At 47.2% G+C, this 15,819-nt stretch overlaps 2 protein-coding genes across 3 annotated transcripts; one reads left to right on the top strand and one right to left on the bottom strand.

Moving 5' to 3' along the window:
* The first annotated feature begins 2,819 nt into the window (after positions 1-2,819).
* EXOSC9 (exosome component 9) lies at positions 2,820-7,628 on the top strand. Of its 2 annotated transcripts, none has more exons than XM_074542049.1 (12): positions 2,820-2,976; positions 3,125-3,219; positions 3,817-3,936; positions 4,023-4,125; positions 4,534-4,671; positions 4,785-4,867; positions 5,026-5,158; positions 5,607-5,695; positions 5,876-6,022; positions 6,340-6,521; positions 6,819-6,897; positions 7,372-7,628. In XM_074542049.1, the coding sequence occupies exons 1-12, from the start codon at positions 2,848-2,850 to the stop codon at positions 7,451-7,453; spliced, it is 1,380 nt and encodes a 459-aa protein (XP_074398150.1). In that variant the 5' UTR covers positions 2,820-2,847; the 3' UTR covers positions 7,454-7,628. The 2 variants fall into 2 exon arrangements, with proteins under 2 accessions (XP_074398150.1, XP_074398149.1); XM_074542048.1 differs by having other exon boundaries at positions 6,331-6,521.
* Positions 7,629-9,699: 2,071 nt separating this feature from the next.
* Positions 9,700-15,435, bottom strand: CCNA2 (cyclin A2). The gene is made up of 8 exons (XM_026792545.2): positions 15,166-15,435; positions 14,842-15,076; positions 13,897-14,012; positions 13,342-13,565; positions 12,612-12,816; positions 11,735-11,848; positions 11,326-11,459; positions 9,700-10,911 (listed from the first exon to the last, which is right to left on the bottom strand). The coding sequence occupies exons 1-8, from the start codon at positions 15,304-15,306 to the stop codon at positions 10,860-10,862; spliced, it is 1,221 nt and encodes a 406-aa protein (XP_026648346.2). The 5' UTR covers positions 15,307-15,435; the 3' UTR covers positions 9,700-10,859.
* Between the last annotated feature and the right edge of the window lie 384 nt (positions 15,436-15,819).

The raw sequence follows: 15,819 nt of genomic DNA, 5'->3' as shown, positions 1-15,819 counted from the left end.
GGGTGGATCTAACCATGGACAGTATCTCTCAGGTTATTCGTGACTGTGAGACGTGCGCTGCCATTAAGCAGGCCAAGCGGCTGAAGCCCCTCTGGTATGGGGGGCGGTGGTCTAAGTACAAATACGGGGAGGCCTGGCAGATTGATTACATCACACTGCCCCAGACACGCCAGGGCAAGCGCTATGTACTAACCATGGTAGAAGCCACCACAGGATGGTTGGAAACCTACCCTGTGTCCCATGCTACAGCCCGTAACACTATCTTGGGCCTTGAGAAGCAGGTCCTTTGGAGGCACGGTACTCCCGAAAGAATTGAGTCGGATAATGGAACTCATTTTAAAAACAATCTTATTAATACTTGGGCTAGGGAACATGGCATCGAGTGGGTATACCATATCCCCTATCATGCACCAGCTGCAGGGAAGGTGGAAAGGTACAATGGATTGTTAAAAACCACCTTAAAGGCATTGGGAGGGGGGTCTTTAAAAAACTGGGAGCAGCATTTGGCAAAGGCTACCTGGTTAGTTAACACTCGAGGTTCCACCAACCGAGCGGGTCCTGCTCAGTCTGAGCTCCTTAATATAGTAGATGGGGATAAAGCCCCAGTGGCCCATGTCAGAGGTTTGTTGGGAAAGACAGTATGGATCAACCCTGCCTCGAGTACAGACAAACCCATCCGTGGGATTGTCTTTGCTCAAGGACCAGGTAATACATGGTGGATAATGCAGAAAGATGGAACAACACGGTGTGTACCTCAGGGAGACCTGATTGTGGGATGAGACTCATATATGACTGTCATTGTTTGTTGAATGTGAGACAGAAGGAAACTGTAAGTGTCAAAGGTTTGAGCAAGTAAGATGAGAGGAATGCGTAAGTGTCAAAAGGTGTGAGTAAGTGAAATGAATGTTTTTTATTGTATGTTCACGATATGGGATAAGGGGTGGAGTGTCGTGGGGTGACAGCCTTTATCCCAATATCGTGTGTTATGTCTGGCAGCTGTGCCTTTTCCCCCACCCCCCCCCCCAGCAGTCTGGCTGTGGCGGGATGGGGAAGAGAGGAGGGGGGGGGGGGGGGTGTGACCAGGCACTTTTGGTTTTTGGCTTTTGCTGCTTGGCTTTGCTAGCTGCTTGCTTGCTTGCTTGCTTGCTTTTTGCTTTTGCGCTGTTTTTTTTTTTTTTTTTTTTCCTTTTTCTTTTGTTCTCTCTCTCTCTTTCTTACCCTCCCCTGAAGATACTGGACCGGCTCCGGATCGGACCTGCGAGCTCCAGGACACCCGAAGCCTGCTAGAGAAGATTCGGCGCCCTCCACAACACAGTCTGGTCCCTTTTCTTTTCTTGTGTTGGGGAGTGTTCTTTTGTTACTTGTAAATAAATAGGTTTTGTTTTCCACTTTGCTCCTCCGAGAAATTCCTTCCCGAACCCGGTGTTGGGGGAGGGGTGGTTGGAGGTTTGTTTTGTTCTGGGGGGCTCCCTCTTGGAGATTTCCCCTAATTTGTCCTAAACCAGCACAATTTTTGCAATTGATGAAGAGTAAACTCTGAAATTAACATCTTTTTGTAATTGACGAAGAGTAACGTAGTTTCGACGACTCCCACAAACAAAAAAATCCCTTCTAAATTTGCTGTTAGTAAACTTGAAGAGTAACAGAATTTAATCCCAAGCCTTCGCTAATGAATATTGTCACCAAATTCACACAACAAAAACGTAAAATCAGACAGAATTTCCACATAAAGACTGCCAGTAAAACTCCAAGGGCTAATTGCTTATTTTTGGCCTTGGAGAAGGAGTGTCTTTCCATAATGTCATCGATATTGTCTTAATATTTGTGACGATATTTATCCTAAACTGAAAGTACAAAACCAGCATGGGAAAATCAGGCAGCACTTGTCCTCACCAACACAAACTTGTGAGTTTCAGAAACACAACTTACATTTTAGTTTGTACTAGAACTGTAGTGTGTTAACAGGGTTTGAAAAGACAGCCTAACTGAGATATTTCAACACTTCTGTGTGGAAAACGCCAGTGTCTGGGGCTTAATGTTGGTGGGAAGATAACATTTTCTCGTTATAGCTCAAACTAGGCATAAAGGCCACTTGTAAAGGCCTTTTTACTTACGGGCAACATTTCAGAACAGCAGGGAGGGATGTTCCTCTGGCAGCCTGGATGTCTTGGCTGCATTTTTGCCCGCAGCACTGACTGCCGTGCTCCCGACACCGGCCCGGCTGTTTCCTGAGGGCTGCAGGGCATCCGCGCCTTAAAGGCTGGGCACCACAATAGTGTGAACCACTCCAAATGTCTGGCATGTTTTGTGGGGTTTTCTTTAAATTCCAGGTGGCTTTCCCGACACCGGCACTCCGGCATCAGCTCACGCTGCCTCTGTCCCTCATGTGCCGCCTCACGGCTGAGGCGCACACCCTGCGCTGCCGCGGCTTCTCCTCGGGGGCTGTATGCAATTTTAGGCACCAAAATGGAAGCAATATGGAAAAGACATGGAACTGTTGGGCAGCACGAGGATGCTGAAGGGCCTGGAGGGGAAGCCGTGTGAAGGGCGGCTGAGGGCACTTGGTTTGTCCAGCTGGCGGAGACTGAGGGGAGACCTCAGCATCCTCGGGATGGGGAGCGGAGGGGCAGATGCCGATCTCTGCACCCTGATGACCAGGGACAGGACTCGAGGAAACAGCATGAAGCCGAGACGGGGCAGGTTTAGCTTGGAGAGCAGGGGAAGTTTTTCTAAGCAGAGCGAGTTCGCGCCCCATAAGGGGTTTCTCAGGGCCGTGCCCTCCCTGGGGGGACGCGCGCAAGGGTGGGAGCCCGGCGCGTGCGCACTGGGCACGCGCGGCGCGTGGCGATGACGCGCGCGCGCTCCCCCTCCTTCGCCCGTCTCTCCGCCCGTCTCCCTCACGGCGCGGCCATGAAGGCGACGCCGCTCTCCAACTGCGAGCGGCGCTTCCTCCTGAGAGCCATCCAGGAGAAGAAGGTGCGGCGCCGGCATCCCCCTCCCTGCCCCTTTCCCCATGCCTTCCCCGCTGCCCGGCTGTCCCCGCGATCCGCGCCCGCGCGGTGCCGTCGCATGCCGGGCATGGCGCGCTGACCCTGTCCGTGTGTCCGTCCGTGTATTCCCGCAGCGCCTGGACGGGCGGCAGTGCTACGACTACCGGAACATCCGCATCTCCTTCGGCGCCGACCGCGGCTGCTGCATCGTGGAGCTGGGCAGGACCAGGTGGGAGCGGGAGCTCGGCTGCGGGCCCCGGCTTAGCTGGAGCCTGAGGTTCCCAGAGAGCTCTGTAAACAGATTTTAACCTTTCGAGCCTTAATGTCGTAGTATTTCAAGGGTAGGAGCAAAGAGGAGAAGATGGAAATTAAGTAAACGGGAAAGGGATGGTGTTTCCGTGATTATTGTAGTTATAGCTAATTTATAAAATGCAAAATTGTTCCCTAGTTTCCCTATATCTCGCATTTTGCGTTCTTCCCCAAACCAAACGACCCTTTTTTGCATGTGTAACAATGAAATATAAGCACTTTATGCACATGAATATGCACAATATGAATTATAGCATTACGAATATATGCACAATATTTCATTACATTTTCTCATGTGTTCGAGTCAATTTTTAGTCTTAAAAGACAGGAGTATGTTCTAGTTCTTAACATTTGGTTCTTTCAGTTGTCGACCAAAGTTTAAATCTGTATGGTAGGCGTTGAACAAGAAACTGTCAGGAGTGAAAATTACAAACTAAAACCCTAACCACGTGCTTTTCCCCCAAGTTTCCCTGGTATGCTCTGTGACTGTGACTTGGTGCTTCCTTTGCCTTGGCAGGGTTCTTGCCCAGGTCTCGTGTGAACTCGTTGCCCCTAAGCCCAGTCGGCCCACGGAAGGTGTGCTCTTCTTTAACCTGGAGCTCTCACCCATGGCTGCACCTGGGCTGGAGCCTGGCAGGTAATGAATGTCTAAAGAACACTAAACAAGGATGGTATAAAAGCCACTGTAATCGTGGTGAGTTTGGGTTAATTTTGTTCCAACAGACAATCCGAGTTACTGGTGTCACTGAACAGACTGCTGGAGCGATGCCTCAGAGACTCCAAGTGCATTGAGACTGAATCTCTCTGTGTCGTTGCTGGTGAAAAGGTAGGAAAACTTCACTTCTGATGGCTTTAAACTAAAAGATACATGTAGTCCAATTTTAAGTTGGCCTCTGTCTTGTGTTGGATAGTAGAAGTACTGATTTTAGGTTAGTGTAAAGATCCACTCATCTGATTTGAGAGGATTTTTACTTTGCCTGCCTGCATAGGCTTTCTGAAGTACTGGGACCCTACAGAATGATGTTTAAATTGTGCTGAAGTGCTGCATACTTCGTCATAACTAAATCTGGGTATCTTCAAATACACCAAGATCTTTCATCTTCTTAATCAAAGACCTAAGGAAAATATACTGGTTTTTTTCTGGTTCAAAAAAATGAACTAGTTTTAAAAAAAACCAAACTTCTGTGAAATCCAGCAGTTTTGAGTGGTTTTTTTTTTTTTTTGTTTTTGTCAGGTTTGGCAAATTCGGCTGGACATGCACCTGTTAAACCATGATGGCAACATCACTGATGCTGCCAGCATAGCAGGGATTGTAGCTCTGTGCCATTTTCGCAGGCCAGATGTGTCTGTGCAAGGAGAGGAAGTAACTGTGGTAAGTTGTTTTTTTGTTTTTTGGTGTTTTTTTAATTTCCTGAAATTTCTTTGTCACTTTAAAATCAAACAAGTTTCATAAATAACTGTGTTCTGGGCCAATTCCTTTCAAAGTACACTCCTGAGGAACGTGATCCTGTCCCCTTGAGTATCCACCACATGCCCATTTGTGTCAGTTTTGCCTTCTTCCATCAAGGGTAAGATTTTGAGGTCCTATGTACCCATATAAGGGGTATAAACCTTATATACCCATAGTTATTAATATGCAAACCAACTCCTTTGTTTAATTGTGTTTGAGGGTAGTAAGATACCTCAAATTTCTACCGTTGCCTCATATTTCAAACCTTGATTCTAGGACCTATTTGTTGGTGGATCCCACTGAACGTGAGGAGCGGGTGATGGATGGGCTGCTGGTAATTGCCATGAATAAACACCATGAAATTTGTACCATCCAGTCCAGTGGAGTGGTCATGCTGCTGCCAGATCAGGTAAACCTTTGCTCTGACCAGTCCTTCTGTGGTGTACTGACTGCTTCCTGTGCTGCAGTCTTGATGTGGAAATATCCGTGACATTTGGAAACTGAGAAGTCAATTAACTGTCTGATTTTATTGGAAAAGATGATGTATTTTTTGTCTTAGTGGAAGAGCATAGTACTGTGTACTATGATGTAGAAAATGCATTGGTTCTGGTCAGATATGCATATTTTTATTTTCCCTGAGATTTGGCTGAAAAAAAAAAAACCCTGCAAATTATTTCCAGTTGCACTCTGGAAGCTGTTAACTTTTTGCATAAAGTCTCAGTGAATCCAGACCCTCATGCTAAGGTGTGTTTGTAATTCCTGTGATTGAAATGTATGTGATTCTTAGGATGCTCTGTAGTTTCAGTTAAAAACCTCTTGATTTCTTGGTTGTAAGCTGCTTTTTGTATGTGTAACAGATTCTGAGGTGCAGTAAAATAACAGCTGTTAAGGTTGCAGAAATAACAGAACTGATTCAGAAAGCCTTGGAAAATGACCAGAAAGCCAGGTGAGTGTTTTGGGAAGGGCTGGAAATGAGATTTTTTAGGGAATAATGTCAGATTGTGGTTTCAGCAGCAAATTGTCTTCACTTGTATTTGTTTTAAATAGCAAGCATTTGTATATTTGAACTTGAAAAGAGCAGCAGTTTTTGGTTATCCTGAAATAATGTCTGTTGCTGAATGGCCAGGAAAGAAGGCGGCAAGTTCGGCTTCGCAGAATCCATCCCCAACCAAAGGATCACTGCCTTCAAAATGGAGAGTGCTGCTGTGGACACCAACGACGTGGAAGAACAGGCTGGAGAAATCATTGCTAAAGCTGACCCTCCCTCAGAAGTGTATCTTTTCCAGGGTATTACCCAAGGGAAAACCAGGCTAACACACATCTAAGATTCCTCTTGGGTTAGGTGGCCATATAACCTTGAGAGCAAACATCATCATCATCCTCCTCATCATCATCCTGGTCTTGGTTCGGTCTGATTTTAATTCCTTGCCTAAAGTGCAGAGCTGAGGTCAGAGCTGTGATTGTTACAGTGACTGGAGAAGTGGCACTCTGAACTCCCCTTTAGGGCTGTTGTCCCCACTTTGCTCTCAGAACATAAAGAAATGTACCAGCAAACACCCAGGTTTTTCTTAACTCCTGCAGTTTTGCCAGTCCAGTAGTGCACACTCCTGGCACAGCCCAAATTGGGGAAGGAATAGAGAGCTCCTGGGGAGACCTTGAAGAATCTGAGAAGGAAGAAGCAGCAGAAGAGGAAGGTGAAAGTGAGGCAGCTGCTTTTGAATGTGTGAAGGTGGAGACTGAGGATACAAGTACACTGAAGGAAACTAAGAGTGGTAAATATTTGTGTTCTTAATATCAGATCTTATTATATCACTTTATTAATAGTTCATAGTTAAAATGTGGAAGGTCTGTAGGAAGAAAGAACCATTGTAGCCACTTTACACATTTGCTAATTCCACTTGACCCAGTCAGTTCTTTTCAAAAGTTGATTTCTGTAGTATGGGGAGGGCTCCCAATGAATCAGCAACCCCTCGGGATGTTTGTTTAAAAATGCTGTGGTTATTATTTTTGTATTTTTGTACAAAGCTGACCAGCAGTTTGGGGTTGGTGGGGTTTGTGTGTTTTTTTAGATGAACCCATTGTTGTGTCTGACAGCGAGGAGGAAGAAGTTGTCATTCTGGAACCACAGGAACTACCAAGGAAAACAAGGTAACCAGCAAATGGAATTAGGAGGGGAAAAGTTTGTAAGGAGTATTACCAGGAAGGGCAGGATTTTGGCAAGGCCAAGAAAGGTTTCAATGGATAAAAGGGAATACAGATATAGCTGAGAGCAAGGAAGTTTAAATCTAGCTAAATCTCTTCTGTCCTGGGAGGCCAGAACCTGTCTGGCCTGCAGCTCATTTGACTCATTTTAGTCCTTCCAGAGGGAGTGAGGACAGACAAGTGAGAGCTGCTGCAGACATTCTGTGTGCTGCACTAGAGCTGATGTTGAGTTTTACCTCCAATAAGTGAGATTTGCTGCTGTATCCATGGAAAACCTTGTTGTTAGTGCACTTTCAAAAGATTAACTTACACCTTGGCCCCAGGCATGGTGGGGAGTTGCCAAGTTATGGATAATCAGCCTGTGTTATTTTGAAAAACTACTCAGTATGTTTCTCTGATACAACTGTTGTTTGCTGACAGAACACAGGCCAGCTCCAAACAAGAAAATCCAAGTAAGAAAGCATTTAACAAAAAGAGAAGAAAGAAGAGAACTTCTCGTTAAAGCCATCATCCCTCCTGCAGGAATGCTGTATCATATGAATTTTGGTGTATTATTACTGAGTTTATTTTTGTAGATAATTTTATTTCCTCCCCTCCCTATATCTGTTTTTGCTTTTACATATATGTTAAACCATTGTACACAGATTTAAATAAAAAAATGGTGCCTGTAACTGAAATCCTAGGTTTGGCATCCAGCTGCAGCAAAAACTCACCTAGTTCAGCTTTCTTCACAGGGGAAAATCAATGTGCTGTGATTAAAGCCTTCTTGCCTCCATTACTGCACATCTTACCTTGTACTCAGACCACTTTGTATGAAAATCAGCAGAAATGCATGGACTTAACAAACCAGCACAGAACTTCAGCAGTGGAGTTTCTTTAAAAGTTTAATTAAATATTACATGCAACAGACAGGAATGCTTCTTGAACTATAGGCAAAGAGTTATGCTCTCAATTTAGGATCAGGCAAAACAAAGAGACAGGGAGAATTGCAAAATACCTGATCTGGGCACTTTGTTTGCAAACAAGTGACCCTGGAAACACACACATATTTACAGAGTGAAGCAGGGCTATTTTACAGGTGACCTCAGTGTTACATGAGCTGTGAACAGGAGAGGAGTTACTGCTGCGGATTTTACATTCCCCAAATCAGGTTAAGAACTTAACGTAGAAAAAAACCCCAAACCATATGTATATAACATTGCTCCCAGCCAGGCAGAGTTTGAATCAAGTTGTGCTCTTTCAGGAGAAGGGATCAACACACAAACCCTCTTATCTCCAGGAGCTAAACCAGTGCATTTTCTTAGTGTCAGTTCTTCCAACCCAAAGTCACTGTCCTGAGTACAAAAATGGGTGAAGATGCAATTCCTTCTTAGTTCTGTATTACCACAAGACTGTAAACTTCTTCAGAAAAAAGAACAGTACCTTTTGCACTGCTGTTTCTCCCTTCTTCACATGTAACATCCCTCTATTCCTTAGAGCCTTGAGTTGGAAAGGATTAGAAGTTAACCTGGATAGGCTTAACAGTAGTACAGTACAACCTGGGATATTTTGTTCAAGGCTTAGAAGCAAAAGCTGGAATTGTCCCATATTAACTATGGAAAATGAGAAGGTGGAAAAAGATAGCACTTGATAGCAGAAGCAAGAGCTGCCCTGAGGAAGGAGGAACATTGTCATGCTGGGCAGAGCTGCCAGCCCCTGACTGGGGATTTTTTGTTAGGCTGCAGAGGAGGTCGGGTTGATAATGGTGAAAATGAAGCTCAGGGAGCAGGGAAGAATTTTTCTCCATGCCATGGGGACAAATTCCATTGAAACTTGAGCACAGCTCTTTGATTAAGCACTAAATTAATACTAAAACCCACTGAAGTCTTTTCACCTAAAGTACTGCTACTTGCTCCTTTTCTGGAGAAAATACTTCATAAGCTTCCTTTAAATTACCCCTCCAAAGTTGCTGTTTCTCAGTGGTCCTGGAATACACCACAGAAAGGAAGGGGAAGGCAGAACCCAGTTTCCCCAGAGGAGCATTGAGGTCTGGAACCTTCAAGTAATTGCTACCAGTCAGTGTTGCCAGTTGCCTTTCCAAGGTCACAAACAGTTTGGAAAAACACATTCCTCCCTATGCAAACTCCCTCTCCTGCAAGGTTAAAGTGTTTCCAACCCCAAGCACCAGACATGATATACTGCACAGGCTGTCCCAAATTAATTTTAGCATTTCAGTAGCAGCCCACTGAAAATAATCTAAATAAAGGCTGCTGGCCAATGAAATGGTTTTTCATTAACCATTAGAACATGCATAGAAGTCCAAGTGCCTCCTAAGAAGAACAGATTGGCCAAAAAGGCCACTCCTGGTGCTTATTTCGACCAGAATTTTGATCACCATTGCTTTTGTAGTTGAGGTGGTTCAGGGAAGGCTCAGGCAGGAGCACAAGGGTGGGGGCAGAGTAGTAACTTTGTAGCTGCTGAGGTGACACCAGGAGTTCTTTCTCTTTAACTGCTGCTGCTCAGCCTGACAGAGATGACGATTTGAAAAAAAATATTTCCACTAGCCCACACCCAAACAGCTGCTGGACATCTGTGGGGAGGAGTTCGTACTGCTGGGTGCCCAGATAACCAGAGACAGCCCCGACTCCAAGCTGAAGAGGCACAGGTTTCACAGGGCAGCCCTTGCCAAAAGGCTTTAGGAATGAATGCCAGTCTAAGATGACAGCACTACCCCTCAGTGATTTTAAGCTATTGGCAAGACCACTAACATCAGATACAAAAACTGTTTATTAGCCAACCTGGAAATGGCTCAATTCAGCCCACTTCCATGCACTCGCTGCTTTACATGCCAACAGCAGCAGTGCAGGGCAGCATCACTCCATTTACACAGGCTGAAGGTAAACATCCACTTGATCTAATGCTGATTGAATGCCAGTTTGCTTATGTAACAGTTGCAGAACTAAGGGAAATCATGGCACATTTTTGCTGCGTGCCAGAGAGGAGCTCCTCCCAAGCATGAGGGGCGTAGGGAATTCCTGCTGCGCTGCTCTGCTCTGCACGCAGCCCATCCATGGCAGAAGACATTCCCTGCTCTTGAGGCCACAGAGCAGCAGCTCACCCACTGCAGTTTAACCCCTCCACCACCCCTGAAGAGGTACAAGGCAAGCAGACTGAGGACTAATGTTCTCAGTAGGCATCAATGGACTTTTGGGATGGCCAACACACCAGTGGGAACTCCATGGGTTTGCATTAGTATCAGTTTTACACCTGGACCAGAAGATCGTGACAGCAAGGCCATTTTCTGTGTAGTGGAAGCACAAGGTATGAACTGGTGCAGGGGTTTTAACTGTGCAGTCCCTGCAGCAGAGCACTCAGCCTTTCCCCTGATGAAATCTGGCACTACATTATACAGCAACTGGGGCAGGACCTAAAGAGCTTCATGAGTCGGTTCCAGCAAGGAGCTCTCCTCGTGGCCAGAGAGTTTCTTCCAGTTTTGTAGCCATTAAGGCAATGTTTTGGATCTATGCTAAGTCTCAGTTTAAACTAGACAGAATAAAAATGCTACTGATACTCTGTGGAAACCAAATCTTTCTTACTCAGAAGGAGAAAAAGCCCTACTATAATAATGCACTGCTAGTATTAACATTTAGTCTATAATTAGATAAGCAGTCTCAGACTTCATGTGGCCTGCATGGTTAATTCTGTGCCTGAAGAGAACATTTTGATAAAAACACAGCTAAAACTCTTAACAAGATTGCATGTACAAAAGATTTACATTAAAACCATATGAAACTAAACTTCATCATTGAAGTCCTCAGGGCCCGTATTCATATTCTGATTGATCATATCTAGAATCCTGAACCATGTTTAAAAACTGTACATCATTTTCTGGTAATATACATCTCTTAAAAAGATCAGTCTCTTGATTACTACAATAAGTTTAGTGTGTCTGGTGGGTCAATGAGAGATACTCCATGGTACCTAGAGAGGGAACAAAAGAGGCAGGATGTCATCTTCAAGTGCTCTTTGCCACAAAGAGCAGCATAACTGCAGCAAAGCACATTTCCTACCAGGCAGGCAGGAAAAATTCTGGGGCTTGCTGGCTGCCATGCCCCACACAGATTTTTAGGAGCATTAGGTATCACCAACTGTAGGAATGTCAAGAAAAATTCCTCCAGTTTCTACCTGACAGTTCAGGCAGCAACAGAACACCAAGTATTGCCTGACAAACCACCATGTAAAAACCCCAAGGAGTCTTGTCATCCTCTCACTGAAGAGGTGAATTTGGTTAATTGAGTGTGCCTGAAGACTCAAAAGATACATCCCACACCCACACCCTGCCAGGCAGGCACATGCTTGCACAAATCAGCCATTAACACCTCCACAGATACTCACTTGGTACTCTTGTACTTTTCCCTTATGGACTGTTGTGTGTGCTGGGCTGCTTTGAGGTAGGTGTTGTGTAGGTCTATGAGGCAAGGCTTGATGTCTTCAAGGGTGTAGCCCGTTACTTTGCACAGGGATTCAGGCTGAGGGGAAAAAAAGAAAGGGTGAGGGACATTTGAATGTTGCTGTTCACTTATGGTGATCACCAGCAGTGGAGTCTTTATCTTTCTGTTGAACTATATTTACCTCGCTCCCCTACCCCATTTTTCAAATGCCACAGGGAGCAATCCTTAATTACCAGCCCAGGAGCACAGAGGGGCTGCAATTCCTGGAGCCCAGGCCCAGCACTCAGAACTGTGTACAAACACACTGAGCATACACAGAGGCCTGTGAGGGCTCACACCAGAGTGCTACGTACCCAGCTTTGTCCAGTGAGTGTGTAATCTGCCAGATGAAATGCTGCAGCAGCAATAACTGATGGCAAGTACTTCAGGTAAGGATCAGCATCAATTAGACTCAGCTCTCCCAGGTACTGCAAGGGAAATGAAAAAGGGAATCATCTGCTTCCAAAAGTTAACAGTTGCTCTGGAACCCTAACTTGAGCTTGCAATCCTGCCATCAGCTGGAAGGACATCTTTTATCAGTTTCCACTTACTTTCTCTTTAAGCATCTCCTGCTAGCTACTGCCAAACAGCATTCCCAGCACTTGCTTTCCCAGCACATTTTATATTTACAAACATACAAGAACTAGAGGGAAGAGTGTAGTCAGGTCTGACCTTTGCACAGTGAGACAAAGGCTTGTGTTTAGGGCCTCTGGTACCTACCAGAGAGCTAGGATTTACTGTAACTTCAGCTGAAAGGTTATCTGTGCTTTGTTCTAGAAATTAGTCTCTGGATTTAGAGCTTGCTGCTGGTTGAGGAAAAAACAAACCAAAAGTCCTTTTTTGCCAAAGTGTGTTAGTGGTCCTGCCAAAGTGTGTGGGTAGGTGTGGCAGCTGTAGATAAGAGAGAGGGAAAGATCTGGCAGTGCAACAAGCCCCAATTTCAAGTTCATTAATCTCTGCCTGCTCTGAATAAGGGTGCATGCTTGAGCCAGGCCAAGTGCCAGCCTCTGATAAGAATGGAGTATCCCACACAGAAAGTGGCAATAGGAGTGTTAGTTCCCAGCAATGACTTCTGCAGGAGCACAATTCAGAAGGTGTATATATGTTATACATATACACAAATATATGTGCAACAAGTATCTGCAATAAAACTCTCTAATTACACGAGCTGAGCTAGTAATTCCTACTTACCATTGACAGGCTCTCCACTTTAGCATCTGTCTGCTGGTGTAGAAAGTACTGGGTGAGGAACTGGTTGATTGTTGGAGCTGCCAAGTCAAATGACAAAACCTTCAGAATTAAGTGCTCCATCCTTAGGACCTGCTTCTTGGTGTAGGTGTCATCTGTGATGTAGACAAACTCGGCTACTTCAGGAGGGTAGATCTCTTCAAACTTTCTGCCAGGAGAAACGTTTATGAGTAAATAATTGAGTACTAGAAAACCACCAACATTCAATGAAATGCTCATTTAAATTCTGACTTGGGAAGGAGCTGGGCACTGGTGCCAAACATGTTTGCTGCAGTTGGTTCCGTAGCTCTTGAATCACCAGGATGTGAAATTAGAGAGCTACAACAGCATGATAATTCAGGACTAAGGAATTTAGTACTTGGAGTCACTGAAACTCCAGAATAACCCACAGAATTAGCAACTGGGGCAAGCACAACTTGCTTTTCACATGCCTTAAGCATATTCCTTCAAATACTGTTTTAGATGCCGGCTGCTGCAGCTGGAAATAACAGATTCTCACTTTAGGGGCAAACTTCAAAGATAACTGCCAAGCTTTTAGGTGGATAACTCTTTGATTTTTCTCCTACTGTGAAGCCCTCCCGAGTCAGTCCTGCTCTAGGCAACAGAACAGCCCCAAGAATTTCATTGGCATGAAACCAGCAGGTGGAACATGAAATGAGGCAATTTCACTTACGATGCGAGCAGCATAGCTGCAGTACCCACAAGCTGAAGTTTTCCTCTCAAAACAGACATGGATGAAAGAAACCTATCAATATAATTTACAGCTAAGTGCAGGGTTTCGTTCTGTAATTTGTATTCTTCTCCAACTTCCACCAGCCAGTCCACAAGAATAGCCCGCATGTTGTTTGTGATATCAGGTTGCTTCTTCATGTAGCCTATTTTGGGCTTGCACTTCACCTGTAGGTTTAGATGACAGATAGAGTTGAGGCTGGACCACGTGCTGGTAGGGAAGCAACTGTTTAAACTCCATTTATCACAATTTAACAAATCAGAAGTAAACACTGGTGAGTTTAGGATCAGTAAGTTCTATTTCTGTAATCTTGCTTTCCAGCTTGTGCGTGGCACAATAAACTTTATCACAAGAAACCAGTCCCGTGCTCTTATTTCTCCCTTTCTAGCAAGCTCTAATTTAGTTACTGTCTTGGTAACTCATGTTCTGATACATTTCTCCTCCCCAAACTCTTCCCCCGTGGGCTGTATGCAAATAAGAAAAGGGACAGCAGCTCACCTCCATTTCCCTCAGGTATGAATGGATTTCACTGATATAGTCTGGCACGTTATTAACGTTTGGTGCTTTCTCTTCTGTTTCAGAGGTTATTGAAATATCCATAATACTTGGAGAATCTAAGCAGAGGATAAGAGCCATGTTAAAATGGGCACCATCACATCATTTCCTCACAGCACAGGGAACCTTGTGCAGGCTCACTCAGCTGGACTGAGAGTTGGGGAGGGTCTATGGAAGTGAAATGTTAGGGCAACAGGAAAGTTTTCTCCTTCCCCTTTCTCTTCTTCCCCCTAAGAATAAAGAGATGGAAAACTCTCTTGCAATTACGTAGTGCTCAGTGCACCCTGTGACACCTTGTAACATGGACGTGGATCCTGCAAGCTTAGATCATGGCTTAAAACAGGGCAGGGGGGGTGCCGGAGCTTACAGTAGCCTGCCGAGGTGGATCACAGGAAAACCAGCCCCCAGATATTCAGACATGTGCTACAGAAGACGGATCTGGCAGTTCCCATTTTTCACATACTGGCAAGAGCTCAAAACACTTGCACCACTAACTGGTAGAAAAACCTTTAACGTCTTGGGATCTGCCTGGGTCAAGTCCCCTTCTAACTCTGTAATGGTAGCAAAGGGTGAGGCTTTATGGGTTGATCTTGTCTGTAATCTGGCTCCTCTCATGACGTACTGATAGTTAGAGTTGTAAATTATAAAACGGCCTAAAACAGGCGGGGGTAAGAACGCATAGGCTCAGCTGCATGGCAGAGCTGTTGCACTCAGGTAAGCAGGCTCAAAGGAACCAAACCGGCCCTCGTCCCAGGCCAGAGCCCTGCAGCTGGCTCTGGGAGCCCTTCCCTGGGCGAGCTCCTCCTCGCTGCCCGGGGGCAGGCAGGGCCCTGAGGGGAGCAGGTGGGACGCGGCCTGCACGGCGCCCAGGGCCGGGCTCTCACGTACCGAAGCTCAGCTCCATGGCGTTGCCCAGGGGAGCCAGGGGCCGCCGCTCGCCCAGGGCACACACGGCCGCACGCAGCCCCAGCGCCGCCTCCTCCTTCTGCCCCGCCGGGACGCCCCGCTGCCGCCGCGGCTCCCGCTCCCCATCGGGCTCGTCCACATGGATGGAGAAGGGCTGGTGTTGGTGCTGCTGCAGCCCCGCCGCCGCTCCATGGCCCTCGCAGCCGCCCCGCGCCGCCTGTGGGGAGAGCGGCCGTCAGCGCCGGGCCCTGACAGCTCCCGCCGCCGCCCCTTGCACACCGCCCCGCTCCCGCCGCCCCCCCTCACCTGCAGCGGGATCCCGGCGCGCTGCTGCGCCCCCCGCAGCAGCCCCAGCGCCACGCGGGTGCCGGCGGCGGGCGGCGGCGCCGCGGCTTTGCCGGCCGCCGGCGGGGGCACGTTCTCCTGGTTCTCCTGCTCCGCCAGCATGGCCGCAGCAGGAGCCGGGGGCAGCGCGGCGGACGGGACGGCGGGGCCGGAGCGGCGGGGCCGGGGACGGGCGCGCCTGGAGCCGCCCGCGCCGTTCAAGTAGCCCGCGACTCTTGAACCGCCCAATGGGCGAGCGCGGCGTCACGGCCGCGCCGGATGGGGCGGACAGAGGGACGGACAGACAGACACGGGCGGATGCGGGGGGCGGGCAGCGCACGGGGAGGGACCGCGGCTGCCGGGGACAGCAGGCCCCGCGCCCGCCCAGGGCAGGGAGAGAAGAGCCTCGGGCGTTCCCGCCGGGAAACGTGTGTGGGAAGCGAGCTGGAGCTCGCCCAGCCGGGCTCCTGAACGCGGCCCGGGAGATGGAGGGGTTTGGCCAGGAGAAAGGGAGGCTCAGGGGGACACCTCATCGCTCTCTCCAGCTCTCTGAAACGAGGGGATAGGGAGGTGCGCGCAGCGAGGGGATAAGAGGAAATGGCTTCAGGATGAGGCCATAATAATCTTCCGATTGTC

This window comes from Zonotrichia albicollis, chromosome 5, assembly GCF_047830755.1.
Source record: "Zonotrichia albicollis isolate bZonAlb1 chromosome 5, bZonAlb1.hap1, whole genome shotgun sequence".
Taxonomy (NCBI): Eukaryota; Metazoa; Chordata; class Aves; order Passeriformes; family Passerellidae; genus Zonotrichia; species Zonotrichia albicollis.
The sequence above is the reverse complement of the archived record's forward strand: the minus strand, read 5'-3'. Positions and strand labels throughout refer to the sequence as shown.

Coding starts and splice junctions, on each gene's coding strand:
- CCNA2 (XM_026792545.2), bottom strand. CDS start 15,306: ATGCTGGCGGAGCAGGAGAACCAGGAGAACGTGCCCCCGCCGGCGGCC. Junction 13,566..13,896: donor CATACCTGAGGGAAATGGAG/GTGAGCTGCTGT, acceptor CTAAACCTACAG/GTGAAGTGCAAGCCCAAAAT. Junction 10,912..11,325: donor GAAAAGTACAAGAGTACCAA/GTGAGTATCTGT, acceptor TTCCCTCTCTAG/GTACCATGGAGTATCTCTCA.
- EXOSC9 (XM_074542048.1), top strand. CDS start 2,848: ATGACGCGCGCGCGCTCCCCCTCCTTCGCCCGTCTCTCCGCCCGTCTC. Junction 4,672..4,784: donor AAGGAGAGGAAGTAACTGTG/GTAAGTTGTTTT, acceptor TTCCTTTCAAAG/TACACTCCTGAGGAACGTGA. Junction 6,023..6,330: donor GCTGACCCTCCCTCAGAAGT/GTATCTTTTCCA, acceptor TAACTCCTGCAG/TTTTGCCAGTCCAGTAGTGC.